This window comes from Bufo bufo, chromosome 5 (genome assembly GCF_905171765.1).
Source record: "Bufo bufo chromosome 5, aBufBuf1.1, whole genome shotgun sequence".
Lineage (NCBI taxonomy): Eukaryota > Metazoa > Chordata > Amphibia > Anura > Bufonidae > Bufo > Bufo bufo.
In genome coordinates, this window is record NC_053393.1 from 142327026 (window position 1) to 142345072 (window position 18047).

At 44.1% G+C, this 18047-nt stretch overlaps 1 protein-coding gene across 16 annotated transcripts in view; it reads right to left on the bottom strand.

The window, feature by feature from the left end:
* Positions 1–18047, bottom strand: part of DTNA (dystrobrevin alpha) — a 328281-nt gene that overhangs the window by 20332 nt on the left and 289902 nt on the right. For 11 of the 16 annotated variants that reach the window (XM_040432328.1, XM_040432336.1, XM_040432340.1 and 8 more), the window contains 4 exons: positions 8420–8516; positions 8064–8084; positions 5109–5268; positions 2849–2938 (listed from right to left, as the gene is read on the bottom strand). In XM_040432328.1, coding sequence (XP_040288262.1) covers positions 2849–2938; positions 5109–5268; positions 8064–8084; positions 8420–8516 — 368 coding nt within the window. The remainder of the gene's footprint in view (positions 1–2848; positions 2939–5108; positions 5269–8063; positions 8085–8419; positions 8517–18047) is intronic. The other 5 variants (XM_040432338.1, XM_040432339.1, XM_040432337.1 and 2 more) reach the window with 1 other exon arrangement.

Genomic DNA, 18047 nt, shown 5'->3' on the forward strand with positions numbered 1-18047 from the left:
ACCCGTCTTGTTTATGCTTAGTGCACTTGTCTGTACTGTATGTATACTCCTTTTCATATGTACAGCGCTATGGAATGAATGGTGCTTTAATAATAAATAATAATAATAATAATAATAATATATATTACTGCTTTATTCACAAGCACAATATATGATCATAAAAGCACCAGTAATATGAGTTAGCTTATAAGCATAGAAAAAACATGCTTCTCTATGTGGTGATCTTATAGCTTAGTAATAAGTGGTTTACCTTGCATGTAGACATCCTAAGTTCAAGTCCTAGGAGAGACTTAAGCTACTTTCACACTTTCAGCAGAGTGATCAGGCAAGCAGTTCCGTCGCCGGAAACTGCCTGCCGGATCCGGAAAAACGTATGCCAACTGTTGCCATTTGTAAGACTGATCAGGATCCTGATCAGTCTTAAAAATGGCTGATCAGTCAGAAAAATGCATTGAAATGCCGGATCCGTCTCTCCGGTGTTATCCGGAAAAATGGATCCGGCATTTATTTTTTTAACCTTTTATTTCGGTCTGCGCACTAATCCAGCATTCCGGTATTTTGAATGCCAGATCCAGCACTAATACATTCCTATGGAAAAAAAATGCTGGATCCGGCATTCAGGCAAGTCCAGTTTTTTTGGCCGGAGATAAAACCATAGCATGCTGCGGTTTTATCTTTTGCCTGATCAGTCAAAAAGACTGAACTGAAGACATCCTGATGCATCCTGAACGGATTACTCTCCATTCAGAATGCATGGGGATAAAACTGATCAGTTCTTTTCCGGCATTGAGCCCTTTTGAAACACTAGTGTGAAAGTACCCTTACATAAACTTTTTTTTGTTATTTTTTCCCTCTCTCATTTAAACCATAATACATAATACAGTATATGGACTTTTATTAAAGTATAATCATATAATAATTAAAAAGGCCTTACTGTATTAAGAATAACGTTTTTTCTTGCTTAGAAACCCAAAACTAATTTATTCACAGGCACAATATATGATTTCAAAGAAAACAGTAATATTTATTAGCTTTTTAAGCCTAATAACATTATTCTTGATATGATGAGGATAGAGACTTATTATGGGTTAAATGTGGAAGAAAAAAAAAACATTGAAGTCTCTCCCAATATTCAAACCTGGGATCTCTACATGCAAAACCAAGCCAAGCCATAACATTACCACATGGAGATGCATGTTTTTTTCTATGTTTAGAAGATAACACATATTTACTGGTGTCTTTATAATAATATATTGCGCTTGTGAATAAAGCAGAAATATGTATACTAGCTTTCTGAACATATCTCAATGTAGTAAAGCTATAGTACATAGAGTATATGATATGTAGATGCTAGGACACAGCTCTGCCCTCAGCATGCTGATGTATAGCCCTGTCAGTCAAGGGAAGGGGGAAGTGTGCAAAGCACAGGGGGTGCACAAACTTGCTCATTTGCAGATGATTAAAAGTGCAGATATCTCTGCAGCTGTTTAGTATACAGACAAAAGAAAGATATTGTTTTAATCAGTATGATGGGCCCTACCAGGCAGTATGCCTGGTTTTATAGAGTATATACGGCATTAAAATTGCCACATTGACGGATCTGTTCTTCCGGTCTGCATATGCGCAGACCTTTAAATGTGAGAAAAATAAATACCGGATCCGTTTTTCAATGCATTTGTCAGACGGATCCGCAAATGCCATCCGTTTGCATCCGGATGGCCGGATCCGGCAGGCAGTTCCGGCGACAGAACTGCCTGCTGGAATCTTCTGCCGCAAGTGTGAAAGTACCCTTATTTTGTATTTTATAATGCTTTTTAAGCAAGAATTATACATGTTTGCTAGTACAGCTGTCACCTGTGCATTTTGCATATTTGTCCTTTTTGCTTGAATTATCAAAGTGATATAAACATAATAATTTGCAAAGCAGAAGCGTTAAAATGCCACTGTTTATCTTTTCTGCTGGAAACAACTACTGCCATATATCACTTGCCTCAGAAAAGTATGTACCTACAACATACCTACCAAATAAAAGCCTTTACTGAAAGGTTTGCAAGAAAACCTTACAAGTTTGCATCCTAATTTATTTTCAGCATCCAATATATAGTAAAGCAGATGCAGCAGCAGCAGCATGGAGGACATAGTACAGCAGTAATGAACCGTGTAGCTGTGAATCCAGATAGACAATTCACTGGATTCTGCAGCGATGTCTCCTTGTGTCTCTCTGCCTCTCTCTAGCAGCTCCTCCCTCCTAATCATCCTGACTTCTCTATAGACTTCTATGGGCTGCAGCTATAACCTGATCTCTCAGTCAGCCGCTAAATTGTCTTCACTAAAGATGTACAATTAAGATACATCGGATATATACAAACTTGACATTAAATAAAACTGATGTTATAATTCCTAGCTTTTCTTTCTTTCGTTAAAAAGAAAAAAAAAATCTTGTAACCTTACAGGTGACCCTGGGTATCGAGCAAGTGTATGGTGTCCCTGGGTAAACAATTTAGACACCTAAATACTGCAGCTTCGTCCAACAGCTGATGTTGGAGGTGCAGAGAGTCAGACCTCCAAAAATCTGATATTGATAGCCTCTCCTAAAATTCCTTCCTTTTAATCCTCAAATTCCTTCCTCCTCAAGCAGATAAAAATATATATAATTTTGGTTAAATAATTGCAGTTTAAATATTTTACACCATAGATAAACCTTAGCAATCAGAGCCTAAATCAAACGCCTCTGTGTGCTGCCCACTACCCAAATGTGCACAACGTTACACTACTCTCTACATGTGGAAATCATGTCTACTCTTCTATCCAAGAAATAAAAGAGGATGCTCAATGCAATTATTTTTACCTGACTTGAGCTCCTTCACTAGAGAAGACATAGTGTTGGTTATGGAATCAGCCGCCACCAACAAATCGTTGCGCAGATTTCTTCTTGCACCTAAAAAAAACAAAGCAATAAAGACACAAGAGATTGATACCTAAAGCAGAAGGTAAGCTCATTAAGTTATCAATAAAACTTCTGTACCGCTCAATTTTATGTTAATTGGCTTCCCACCTAAAGTAACTAGCTCTAAGGATTGTGTACTTAAAGGGTTTTTCCGAGTCTTTATATATGATTACCTATCCCCCGCCGATCAGCTGTTTGAGAAGGCATCGATGCTCAGCGCCACAGCCTTCTCACAGCTTCTCCTAGGCCACCGGTCACTTGCAGCACAGCTCCATAGAAGTGAATGAGGCCGAGCGTGATACAAAGCACAGCCGCTGTACAATGTACAGTGCTGTGCTTGGTGAGCATGGAGAAGGTAGCGGCGCTCACAGGAGTGAGGGTGCCTTCTCAAACAGCAGATTAGTGGGGATCCCAGATGTCAGACCCCCACAATCAGATACTGATGACCTATTCACAGAATAGATAGTCAGTTATAAAATCTTAGAAAACCCTTTTAAAGAGGACCTGACGGGCCATACTGCTGACATCTCCTGCACAGCCACTGATGTGCTGGTGGATATGCCCCACTTCACACTGTCCCTCTGAAGCCTCTTCAATGATTACATCTTTGCTCTTAGGCTGGGTTCAGACCTGAGCGCATTTTATATGCGCGTTTAACGCGCGTTTTTATGCGCGTTTTTTGCAATAGTAAACGCGCGTTTGACGCGCGTTTGTGTGATTGACTGCAGTGTCCAATGGCCACAAACGCGCGTCAAAACGCCCCAAAGAAGCTCAAGAACTTGTTTGAGCGTAGGGCGTTTTTCAGCGCGTTCAAACGCGCTGTAAAACGCTCAAGTGAGAACCAGGGCCATAGGGAAGCATTGGTTTTCATGTGTTGAGCGTTTTACAGCACGTTTGAACGCGCTGTAAAACGCTCAGGTCTGAACCCAGCCTTAGGGTGCGCATGCTCTCTCTGGCTCAAAGAGCCAGTATGTGCATCCAAACCTGCCCAAGTCTTTGGCTGCCCTTCTCCGGTATTTAAATGGTCACTAATGTTTCTCACAATTTTTCATAAATCATTAGTACAAGCGACCATAATAAAAACTTTGTAATATGTCTTATCACAGACAAATGTCTATTCTCATTTTATCTGCTGTTTACCTCTCCTCTCCTCCCCTTGCTAAATGCTTCCCTCTTTAAAATTTTATTTGAATCTGTCCAGGACAGGAGCAGCTCACAGAAGGATCATATTACACATTTCAATACAAGTCTATGGAGAGGGGAGAGGAGTGAGCAGGAGCTGAGGGAAGCAGAAGAGACAGACACAGACAAAGAGACTGCTGTAGCTAAATAGGAAGTTTATATCTTGGCCCATGTTATGGTTATAAGGGAAAATAATAGCATTCTTAATACAGAATGCATAGTACAATAGGGCTGGAGGGGTTAAAAAAATGTAAAAATTATTTAACTCACCTTAATCCACTTGTTCGCGCAGCCGGCATCTCTTCTGTCTTCTTTCTTCAGGACCTGGGTAAAGGACCTGTGATGACGTCACTGCGCTCATCACATGGCCCGTCACATGATCCATCACCATAGTAAAAGATCATGTGATGGACCATGTGATGAGCGCAGTGACATCACCACAGGTCCTTTACCCAGGTCCTGAAGAAAGAAGACAGAAGAGAAGCCGGGCTGCGCGAACAAGTGGATTAGGAGTGAGTTAAATTATATATATTTTTTCAACCCCTCCAGCCCTATTGTACTATGCATTCTGTATTAAGAATGCTATTATTTTCCCTTATAACCATGCTATAAGGGAAAATAATACAATCTACAGAACACCTAACCCAAACCCGAACTTCTGTGAAGAAGTTCAGGTTTGGGTACCAAACATGCCGATTTTTCTCACGCGTGTGCAAAACTCTTTACAATGTTTTGCACTCGCGCGGAAAAATCGCGCATTTTCCCGCAACGCACCCGCATCTTATCCGGGCAAAAAACATGACGCCGTGTGAAAGAGGCCTTAGTTTATGAAAAAAATGAAATAACATGTACTCTTTAAAGAAACATTGGCATTTTTGCCGGCCATTTCATCAAAAGTGACAAAAGTGAGTGGAGCCCTATTGGTTTGCAAACACACTATGCAGCACTACAAGGATAATCATTCTCTTTTATGACTTACTCTGAGCAAATGCTTCTTGCACATCTCCACCAACCCCTGTAAGAGAGTCCTGAGGAGTGTGTGTTGGGGTTGAGCAAGCTGATGCAGATCTTATAGGCATTGGGATAGGTCTGCTGATGGTATGACTGGGAGAAGAGCGAGGAGAGCCTGCCCCCTGAGACTATAAAACAAACAATCAGTAAGACAATGTATATATGACAAAGCATGTGTATCGTTATGTGTGCTATACAGATGTAGCAGGGTTAACACACAAACTCTTAAAGGGGTTTTACCATCACACACAATGGGGGCATATTGCTAGGATATGCCCCACCTCTGGGACCCGCACCTACAACCAGAACGGAGCGGGGAAATGAATGGAGGGCGCACAGAAATGAATGGGAGCAGGGGCCGCGCGTGCGCTCCCATTCACTTGTATGGGAGTAGCGACTTGGTGGTGGACGGACACCGGGAAACCCGGGGTCCACCAGCCACGGCTCTCACTGCTCCGTTCTCTTCGTAGGTGCTGGTCCCAGAGGTGGGAGAATGGGGGCATATCATAGCGATATGCCCCCATTGTATGTGATGGGAATACCCCTTTAACTCAAATTTCTTAACTCATTGCCACTGAAAAGCAATTGAAGGTGTTAGCGTAACGCATTTAGTTTAGATAACACGTCTCAAAGCATGTGTGTTAACTCTTCTACATCTGTAACTTCGCAATCGGCTCATCTAGACACTGTCACTGGGCATTCCTGACTCCTCAGGGGTCTAATATTCAGCAAAACAATCCATAATAGATGTTACCCAGTTTTTCAGAGAAAAATATAACTTAACACAACACAGAAGAAAATAGAATGTATTATTGTATCATCCAAACTGTACCAAGAATGTCCGAGTACTCTGGAACATCCTGTCTTATAGCAATTAGTACGTATAAACTGTCCTCAAAACAAAGATTTTTTTTATGATCTGCAATTGATGGAAATTAAGCAAAAAGGCAGTGAAATCGCAGTCCGAACAAGTCATGCAGGTAACGTGTCATACTGTAAGCTCTGATCAGGTATTAAATAATGGTTAACAAGAAGCACTACTACGTATTTCACATGTAAGTACCGGCATGCGCAACTACGACCTCTGAACCAGCTAGATGCCTTGTTATCAACTGTGCATCGTCAGTCCCACACTATTTAGGTCTTGGTTTCCCATCATCACTACTTGATTATTATCTCACAGAAATATGATATTTGCACGTTACATATTTGTAATGTGCAAACACATGCAGTAATGGGCACTGGCTAAAAACTGTTGTTAAAACCTGTATGTAAAGACATGGTAATTTTTTTTGATGATTTTGGTGCAAATTTTGGATTGAAAATCCACAACACAATTCCAGTGTAACACGTGTCAGTGGAGTTTCCAAAAAACCTATTTACATGGAGCAGAAAACATCTATGCAGGCTACATAGATTGATGACCTATTGTCAGGATAGGTCATCAATATCGGATCGTCAGGGGTTCAACACCCACCGATCAGCTGTTTGAAGAGGAGGCGTCGCTCTATCTGAATGCTGTTTCCTCTTCATTACACTACACGTCGTCTCCCTTGCAGCGGCGCCATAGTGTAATTAAAGATACACAATTGTAATAACACTGCACTTCTGAGACGACGGGCAGTGTAATGAAAAGGAAGCAGTGTTCACATGGAGCGCTACCTCCTCTTCAAACAGCTGATCAGCAGGGGGTGCCGGGTGTCAGACCCCTTCTGATCTGATATTGATGACAGGTCATCAATATATATGACCTGCACAACCCCTTTATAGCATAATGAAGAATTTTAAATGTGCTACATGCTTATTATATTACCCGTTACAATTTACCCTTAATGGTAAATGATGGTGTGGTCTAGTGCATACTTGCTATATAGATATATAAATGACAACTAAGAACACCCAGAGAGAATGGGGTGCATATCAGTATATGCAAATGTGAGCGCTCAAAACAACAGAAATAAGGCCAAATAACAATTTTTAAAAATGCGTCTCAAACGTATTTACTTTTATAATGAATACATTAAAATGGGGCAATAATAAGAACTCTGGAGCCAAAAATTTCAGACCCTTGTGATGCAGGTAAATATAAATTATGTATGCACACAACGTATCGTACACAAGATATCAATCTACACATGCTCTCTGACCACGAAAAGTTTAGCTTCGGAAAAAACTGCCATGTGGCTGCAGTTTTTTACAGGTGAAACATGTTAAAGGGCTTGGCCACTTTCTGGCAAACAGATTGAAAGTACTTTTTCTCCATAAGGAAGCAACGGATCACTAGGTGAAAGATATCATTACATTTAGCTGAGCTAGCCCTACAAGGCATTGTGTCTGGATTAACAGTGAATTTCCTGGCGACAGGCTCCTTTTAAGATATCTCAGATATATAAATTCTAAAACATTGTTAAAACTGTGGAATCCAGGTAAGTAGATAAAAGAAAGTAGACGGCACTCACCGCTGCGGGGTTCATTCCTTTATTCTTGACATATGCTTAATACAAATCGGATGTACTGTATGCATCAGGGCTGGGGCGGACTGTTACTACGCCAAATACTGAATGGCCATTCAGTATTTGGTGTAGGAACAGTCCGCCCCAGCCCAGAGGCATACATCCGATTTGTATTAAGCATATGTCAAGAATACTACTACGACGTCTACTTTCTTTTATCTACTTACCTGGATTCCGCGTTGTTCGTATACATGGACTGAGCACCACATTGCTGTATTGATAAGATACAGGAGAGCCAGCGATTTAAACAGAGAGGCACTGAGCGGTGCCGCCCCGTTTTCATCTTTTCTATTTTATAGTAATTGTTAAAACTGTGTGTTAGTTGCTTGTTAATCCTGATTCCATTTTTCACATCACACCAATACAGCCAAAACGTGCAACCAATAATGGCAGTATACGGGAGGACTTACTGCATGTCTCAGCTCTTGTTCCTGTAAAATGTTCATACACAGAAAACAAAATATGAAGGCTCATTAATACGCCTGAGGCTCCCCAAACTATAGGAGGCTGCAAATACAGACTTACAGGCATCAGTCTAAAGGGGTTAGAAAAACATTGCTGCTTTCTCCCAAAAACAGGGACACACATGTCCACAGGTTGTGTCTGGTGTTTAAGTTCAGCCCCATTCATGCCTGATGAAGCTGGGCTGCGATCTCAAACACAAACCATGGCTAGGTGTGGTTCTTAAGAAAAGGAGTCGTGTTTTATACAACCCCTTGATTCATTCTACTATAACAAACTGTAAAATTTGACTTCTATCCCTCACCTTTAAAAGTTTCATGAGCCCTTCGAGCTGTACCATCAGCTCCCTCCTGCTTTCTTGTAAGGCGGACATCCTCTGCTCAAGTTCATCTTTTCGCTGTCTGAAGGATGAGACGAATCAGATCAGAGCTCATGATACATCAATCATGATTAACTGCAATCAGCCCCATCATTTAAAACCCTCTTGTCCCTTTACCTTAAAGGGGTTCTCCGGGAATAAAGAAAATAAAAATAGTGAAATATTACTTTATTCTAAATATATTCTCAAATACCTTTCATTAGTTATAATGGCTCATTTTGTCTGGGGAGCAATCATTAGGAGAAATAAAATGGCCGCCGTCCTATTAGTACACACAAAACCTGTCCTAATCACACAGGAGGACAAGTTACTTCACAATACTGAGGTAAAGAGCTGCCTCATCCTCCTCTCTGCTCTGCTTGTCAGGGATTATGATCCTGACTAAAGCTGATAAGATCTTTAGCTGCATCTCTGTAGGAATGAAGTTCATGAGGAGACATGAAGTACAGTGGGGGTGTAGTAATGAGCAGCAGCACTTCTATACAGTCTCCGTTACCACAGCCCCACATTACCACAGTCTGTCCTGTCCATCGTCTGTACATCATGTCTCCTCATAAACTCCATTCCAGCAAAGATTCAGCTGAAGATCTTATCAACTGTATTCAGGATTATCATCCCTGACAAGCAGAGCAGAGAGGAGGATGAGACAGCTCTTTACCTCAGTGCTGTGAAGTAACTTGTCCTGCTGTGTGATTAGGACAGGTTTTGTGTGTACTAATAGGATGGCAACGATTTTATTTCTCCTGACGATTGCTCCCTAGACAAAACGAGCCATTATAACTAATGAGGCGTCGGCCGCCAGTGTAAATGTAAACCAGCTTCCTTGCTTAGGCCATTTTCTACAATTTAGACCATTTTCTACATCTAAAACAGGCCTAGAAAATAATAAATAAGATGGGCCTCCTGGCCCGTCCCCACCACGCCAACTTTTTTAGACTTGGCGTGAGCAGGGAAAAGTCACAGATTGCAGCACAACTAACCTTCGCAAAGCAATCTGGACCAGAAATACGGCTAATAAATGACCAGTGTCTGCAGATGTGCATTATATAATGGACGGCAGAAACTGCTCAGGTCCAAAAACTCAGAGACCGCTAGTAGAAATGCCTCCATTGTGTATTATTTTCATAATGCAAAATGACAAATTTAATTATCAGCGTTTCATCTGCGTGTAAATTGGAATCAACAAGGGAGTGCAAAACTGAATGATCTATGTGATTTCAGCAAGACTGAAAAATGTTCCGGAGATGTTAATGAATGCTCTGCATTGTCCCTCTTCTAGTGCCTCCACACATGATCAATAGGGTTGAGGTCCGGTGACTTATTTGGACATGTAGTTCTCACAGAATTTTGGTGTGTGTTTTAGGTCATTATCCTGCTGCAGTATCAATGCTATTCCCAAGGGGATCATGTGGAGTAAAAGAATTCAGCACTACTTTTCCTTTATCTGGACCTAGTCAATTTGAGTTACGGTAACTCCACATAGTAGGCAAAACTTCCCCAGAATCGGATATTACTACCTTCATATTTCACTGCCTAATTGATACTGGGTGGTATCAATTTCTCTCCTGTTTGTCTCTTTACAGAAACCCTTGTATTTCAAACTTATAGGGGTATTTCCTATAAAGTTCTCCCATGACATGAAAATGGCAAGGAAGCTAGTACTCACCTTGCTAATCCCCCGTGCTGGCAGGGTCTCCAGTGCAGCATTCCACCTCCTGCTCCTGTCTTAACACAGCAGGAAATGGCAGGGAATGATACTCAGTGCAGAAACAGCAGTGCAGGGGAACAACCAGGGGAGTATAAGTGCCTATATTTTTTTAACCATTTAAAGGCCAAGGGAGAGCTTTTGTATATGCTGGAATAAACCCTTTAAATCTCAAACTTGGACCATAGTAAGTAGGATATTTTTTTTCCAGTGAAGCATTGCTATGTCGGGCGTTGGTACATTCCAGCATTTAGTCTCTTGCCAAATACTTCTGCTGATTGGAGTCTCTCATTCTTTATTCAGCACAGTCTGTATCTTTGATAAAGTTGCTGTTCTCTCATAGTACACATCACAAGACCAATAATTAAGCTTTATTCACTAGCTTGTAGTTTGCCTGCTTATTAGTATGCTTTATGTATTATCCAGTTTCTGGAGAGTGTCTTAGGGTCCATTCACACGTCCGTTTTTTCTTTCCTGATCTGTTCCGTTTTTTCTGGAACAGATCTGGACCAGATCTGGACCCATTCATTTTCAATGGGTCCTGGAAAAAAACGGACAGCACAATGTGTGCTGTCCGTTTCCGTTGTTCCGTTCCGCATGTCCGTTTAAATATAAAACATGTCCTATTCTTTTCCTGAAAAATCGGATCCTGGTACAATACAAAGTCAATGGATCCGCAAAAAACGTAAGACATTCGGATGTCATTACGTATGTCATCCGTTTTATACGGAATCCGTTCCTGGAAATTACATTTTAATTTTTTTTTTTTTTTTTTTAAAGAAATCCAAACAACTTTATTTGCTTATTGAAATTTATACATGTTTCCGATTTTCTGCGGATCCGCAAAAACGGTATGAAATACGGAAACATTTTCAGGAACAACGGATCCGCAAAAAACGGACAGAAAATCGGATTATAGAAAAATACTGACGTGTGACTGTAGCCTAAGGCCTCATGCACACGACCGTTGTGTGCACCCGTGGCCGTTGTGCCGTTTTCCGTTTTTTTTCGCGGACCCATTGACTTTCAATGGGTCCGTGGAAAAATCGGAAAATGCACCGTTTTGCAGCCGCATCCGTGATCCATGTTTCCTGGCCGTGAAAAAAATATGACCTGTCCTATTTTTTTCACGGCCAACGGTTCACGGACCCATTCAAGTCAATGGGTCCGTGAAAGAACACGGATGCACACAAGATTGGCATCCGTGTCCGTGATCCGTGGCCGTAGGTTACTTTTTATACAGACGGATCCGAAGATCCGTCTGCATAAAAGCTTTTTCATAGCTGAGTTTTCACTTCGTGAAAACTCAGAACCGACAGTATATTCTAACACAGAAGCGTTCCCATGGTGATGGGGACGCTTCTAGTTAGAATACACTACAAACTGTGTACAAGACTGCCCCCTGCTGCCTGGCAGCACCCGATCTCTTACAGGGGGCCGTGATCAGCACAATTAACCCCTTCAGGTGCGGCACCTGAAAGGGTTAATTGTACTATCATATCCCCCTGTAAGAGATCAGGGCTGCCAGGCAGCAGGGGGCAGACCCCCCCCCCCCTCCCCAGTTTGAATATCATTGGTGGCCAGTGCGGCCCCCCCCCCTCCCTCCATTGTAATAATTCGTTGGTGGCACAGTGTGCGCCCCCCCCCCCCCCTTCCTCCCTCTATTGTAATAAATCGTTGGTGGCACAGTGTGCGCCCCCCATTGCCCCCCCCCCCCCTCTATAGCATTAACAACGTTGGTGGCCAGTGTGCAGCCTCCCATCTCCCCCCCCCCCCTCCCCCCCATCATCATTGGTGGCAGCGGAGTTCCGATCGGAGTCCCAGTTTAATCGCTGGGGCTCCGATCGGTAACCATGGCAACCAGGACGCTACTACAGTCCTCGTTGCCATGGTTACTTAGCAATAGTACAATAGTAGAAGATTAATACTTACCTGCTGCTGCGATGTTCGTGTCCGGCCGGGAGCTCCACCTACTGGTAAGTGACAGTGACAGGTCTGTGCGGCGCATTGCTAAATGAACCGTCACTTACCAGTAGGAGGAGCTCCCGGCCGGACACGAACATCACAGCTCCCAGGTAAGTATGAATCTTGTACTATTGCTAGTAACCCGCTGCCACCAATGATCAGAGGGGGGGGGGGGCGCAAGATGGGAGGCCGCACACTGGCCACCAATGTTGTTAATGCTATAGAGGGAGGGGGGCCAATGATTGCCACCAACGATTTATTACAATAGAGGGAGGAAGGGGGGGGGGGGGGGCGCACACTGTGCCACCAACGAATTATTACAATAGAGGGAGGAAGGGGGGGGGGGGGGGGGGGCACACTGTGCCACCAACGAATTATTACAATAGAGGGAGGAAGGGGGGGGCGCACACTGTGCCACCAACGATTTATTACAATGGAGGAAGGGGGGGGGGGCCGCACTGGCCACCAATGATATTCAAACTGGGGAGGGGGGGGGGTCTGCCCCCTGCTGCCTGGCAGCCCTGATCTCTTACAGGGGGATATGATAGTACAATTAACCCCTTCAGGTGCGGCACCTGAGGGGTTAATTGTGCTGATCACGGCCCCCTGTAAGAGATCGGATGCTGCTAGGCAGCAGGGGGCAGTCATGTACACAGTTTGTAGTATATTCTAACTAGAAGCGTCCCCATCACCATGGGAACGCCTCTGTGTTAGAATATACTGTCGGAAATGAGGTTTCACGATCTAACTCATATCCGACAGTATATTCTAACATAGAGGCGTTCCCATGGTGATGGGGACGCTTCAAGTTAAAATATACCATCGGATTGGAGAAAACTCCGATCTGATGGTATAAAAGGGACTCCGGACTTTACATTGAAAGTCAATGGGGACGGATCCGTTTGAAATGGCACCATATTGTGTCAACGTCAAACGGATCCGTCCCCATTGACTTGCATTGTAATTCAGGACGGATCCGTTTGGCTCCGCACGGCCAGGCGGACACCAAAATGACTTTTTTTTTCATGTCCGTGGATTCGCCAAAAATCAAGGAAGACCCACGGACGAAAAAACGGTCACGGATCACGGACCTACGGACCCTGTTTTTGCGGACCGTGAAAAAAAACGTTCGTGTGCATGAGGCCTTAGTCTGAGAGTTTCTAGGTGGGCTGTGCATGACAATCTAAGGGCTCATTCAGATGGCCGTATGAATGAGTCCGCATCTGTTCCGCAATTCTGTGGAATGGGTGCGAACCCATTCATTTCTGTGGGGTCGCAAAAGATGTGGACAGCACACCGTGTGCTGTCCACATCCGTAGTTCCATGCCGCAGTCCCACAAAAAAAAAATAGAACATGTCCTATTCTTGTCCGCAATTGCAGACAAGAATAGGCATTTTCTATGATAGCGGCGGCATGTGCGGTCAGTGATTTTTGAGCCAAAACCAGGTGCGGCTCAAAACACAGAACAAGTGCAGATCTTTCCCTTATACCTTGTCTGTGGAGGCTCCAATCTAATCCTGGTTTTGGCTCACAGTCACTGATGGAAATCACTGACCAAACACTGAAGTGTGAATGAGGCTTAACTATGATTTAATGCTAAGAAAATCCTTTTCGCTCAGAATCACAATTTTGTTGCCATGTTCCCACTGTCACATACCACTGCCCCGATAAGCAGATCAAACCTACCTGAGAGTGGTTTGGACACGAGCTTGAGGGGGCTGCAACATGTTCACGTTTTTTTAAACCAAAATCAGGAGTGGATCATAAAAGGAGAGAAAGTATAATTGACAGATACTACATCTCGTCTTTTTTTAATCCCCACCTGGTTTTGGCTTCAAAAACTGCATCAGTAAGGCCTCATGCACACGACCGTTGTGTGTTTTGCGGTCCGCAAATGGCGGATCCGCAAAACACGGATGGCGTCCATGTGCATTCTGCAATTTGCGGAACGGGACGGACAGCCATTGATATAACTGCCTATTCTTGTCTGCAAAAGGACAAGATAGGACAGGTTATATTTTTTTTGCCGGACCACGGAACGGAGCAACGGATGCGGACAGCACACGGAGTGCTGTCCGCATCTTTTGCGGCCCCATTGAAGTGAATGGGTCCGCATCCAAGCCGCAAAAACTGCGGCTCGGATGCGGACCAAAACAACGGTCATGTGCATGAGGCCTAAATCTAAATGTGTGGCCATACACTAAGGCCTCATGCACACGACCGTTGGGTGCATCCGTGGCCGTTGTGCCGTTTTTCCGTTTTTTTTCGCGGACCCATTGACTTTCAATGGGTCCGTGCGAAAAATCGAGAAAATGCACCTTTTTGCAGCCGCCTTCCGTGATCCGTGTTTTCCTGTCCGTCAAAAAATATATGACCTGTCCTATTTTTTTGACGGACCAACGGTTCACGGACCCAACCCATTCAAGTCAATGGGTCCGTGAAAGAACACGGATGCACACAAGATTGGCATCCGCGTCCGTAGGCTACTTTTATACAGACGGATCCGAAGATCCGTCTGCATAAAAGCTTTTTCAGAGATGAGTTTTCACTTCGTGAAAACTCATATCCGACAGTATATTCTAACACAGAGGCGTTACCATAGTGATGGGGACGCTTCTAGTTAGAATATACTACGAACTGTGTACATGACTTCCCCCTGCTGCCTGGCAGCACCCGATCTCTTACAGGGGGCTGTGATCCGCACAATTAACCCCTCAGGTGCTGCACCTGAGGGGTTAATTGTGCATATCATAGCCCCCTGTAAGAGATCAGGGGCTGCCAGGCAGCAGGGGGCAGACCCCCCTCCCTCCCCAGTTTGAATATCATTGGTGGCCAGTGTGCGCCCCCCCGCCCCCCCCCCCTATATTATAATATCATTGGTGGCCAATGTGCGGCCTCCGTCGCCCCCCCCTCTCCCTCTATTGTAATATCATTGGTGGCCAGCGTGCGCCCCCCCCCCTTTATTGTAATATCAATATCATTGGTGGCCAGCGTGCGCCCCCCCCCCTTTATTGTAATATCATTGGTGGCCAGTGTGTGGCCTCTGTCACCCCCCCCCCCCTCTATTGTAATATCATTGGTGGCCAGGGTGCGGCCTCCCTCTCCCCCCCCCCACCCGATCATTGGTGGCAGCGGAGGAGTTTCCGATCGGATTCCCAGTTTAATTGCTGGGGCTCCAAATCGGTAACCTGGCAACCAGGACGCTACTGCAGGCCTGGTTGCATGGTTACTTAGCAATATTACAATATTTGAAGCATCATACTTTACTGCTGCGCTGTCTGTGACCGGCCGGGAGCTCCTCTACTGGTAAGTGACAGGTCTGTGCGGCCCATTGCTTAATGATCTGTCACTTACCATTGATATTACAATAAAGGGAGAGGGGGGGGGGGGCCCGCACACTGGCCACCAATGATATTCAAACTGGGGAGGGAGGGGGGTCTGCCCCCCTGCTGCCTGGCAAGCCCTGATCTCTTACAGGGGGCTATGTTACGCACAATTAACCCCTTCAGGTGCGGCACCTGAAGGGTTAATTGGTGCTGATCACAGCCCCCCTGTAAGAGATCGGGTGCGCAGGCAGCAGGGGGCAGTCTTGTACACAGTTCGTAGTATATTCTAAACTAGAAGCGTCCCCATCACTATGGGAACGCCTCTGTGTTCGAATATACTGTCGGATCTGAGTTTCACGATGTAACTCAAATCCGATGGTATATTCTAACATAGAGGCGTTCCCATGGTCACGGGGACGCTTCAAGTTAAAATATACCATCGGATTGGAGAAAACTCCGATCCGATGGTATATTAACTCCTGACTTTACATTGAAAGTCAATGGGGGACGGATCCGTTTGAAATTGCACCATATTGTGTCAATGTCAAACGGATCCGTCCCCATTGACTTGCATTGTAATTCAGGACGGATCCGTTTGGCTCCGCACGGCCAGGCGGACACCAAAACAACTGTTTTTTTTATGTCCGTGGATCCTCCAAAAATCAAGGAAGACCCACGGACGAAAAAACGGTCACGGATCACGGACCAACGGAACCCCGTTTTGCGGACCGTGAAAAAATACGGTCGTGTGCATGAGGCCTAAGGCTGGGTTTCTGGGTTTAGGCATTTTGATTCTGTTTGTGAAGCCAAAACCAAGTGTGGTCCATAAAGCGACAGTAAGGCCTCATGTACACGACCGTTGTTTTATTCCGTGTCCGTTGCACCGTTTTTCGTGATTTTCTGTGGACCCATTGATTTTCAATGGGTCCGTTGAAAACTCGGCTAATGCACCGTTTGCCATCCACGTCCGTGATCCGTGGTTCCAGTCCGTCAAAAAAATATAACCTGTCCCTTTATTTTTGCGGAAAACGGTTCACGGACCCATTCAAGTCAATGGGACCACTAAAAAACGCGGAGGCACACAAGATTGTCATGTCCGCGCCCGATTTTTTCCTATCATTTGCATGGCAAACCTGTCTTAGACTTTTTTTTTTATATTCCTTTATGTCTGGTGGTCCTCCAAAAATAAAGGAAGACACACGGAAACAAAAAAGGAAACAGATCACGGAACGCCATTTTACGGAACGGAACACAACAACGGTCGTGTGCATGAGGCCTAAGTATAAGGGTACGATCACATGTTCAGGTTTCCTGATGCAGTTTTGGAAACCAAAATCAGGAGTGGATCGTCAAAGGAGAAAAAGTATAAAGGACAGATACAACGTCTCTTCTTTTCTGAATTCACTCCTGGTTTTGACCTCCAAAACCTGAATTTATAATCCCAACCTAAAGGAGTTGGCCCCTTTTGTAGTACTAAACCATGGACAGCGGGGGACTATGATACAGATGCCCTGATAAGAATATATTAGTAAGCTGATTATAGTGCTGTTTCCATATTTGAAAATATTAATATAAAGTAGCCAACCCCTTTTAAGGCTTAGTTTCCATGTTGCGACTACTACATGCAGCCATAACACCACCTTCCTATGGTGACCAATCTGCAGGTGGACTGGGTCTCCACCACATTAACATTTTTTTGCTGCAGTTTTTGAAGCTAAAGCCAGGCGTGGAATCAAATATAGAAGTCTTTCCTTTGAACATGGCCTGTGCTTATGATCTGTTCCTGCCTTTAAAAACTGCATAAAAACTGAACATGGAAACTAAGGCTAGGGCTACAAGGTGAAGAGCTGATCACTACAGGTCTATAATACTCTTAGATTTCACAGGCCTTCAGTATATAACACAGCACAGCTGAGGTGCATGTTTTATGAGGTTGAGTTCAATAATGAAGGAAGGTCCCAGTTTAAACCCCCACCAATTTAAGGCTACTTTCACACCTGCGTTTGGTGCGGATCCGTCTGGTATCTGCACAGACGGATCCGCACCTATAATGCAAACGCTTGTATCTGTTCAGAACGGATCCGTTTGCATTACCATGAACATTTTTTTTTGTTCATGATAATGCAAACTGATCCGTTTTGGCTTACACTGAAAGTCAATGGGAGGGCGGATCCGTTTTCAATTGCACCATATTGTGTCAGTGAAAACCGATCCGTCCCCATTGACTTACATTGTAAGTCAGGACGGATCCGTTTGGCTTAGTTTCGTCAGACGGACATCAATACGCTGCAAGCAGCGTTTTGGTGTCCGCCTCCAGAGCGGAATAGAGACTGATCGGAGGCAAACTGATGCATTCTGAAAGGATCCTTATCCATTCAGAATGCATTGGGGCTAAACTGATCCGTTTTGGGCCGCTTGTGAGAGCCGTGAAACGGATCTCACAAGCGGACCAAGAAACACCAGTGTGAAAGTAGCCTAAGGCTAAGTGCACTTTTGCAACGATTTTATTGCTCAAAAGCTTAACTTAAAAAAATCAAGCATGTTTACAAATAGTCT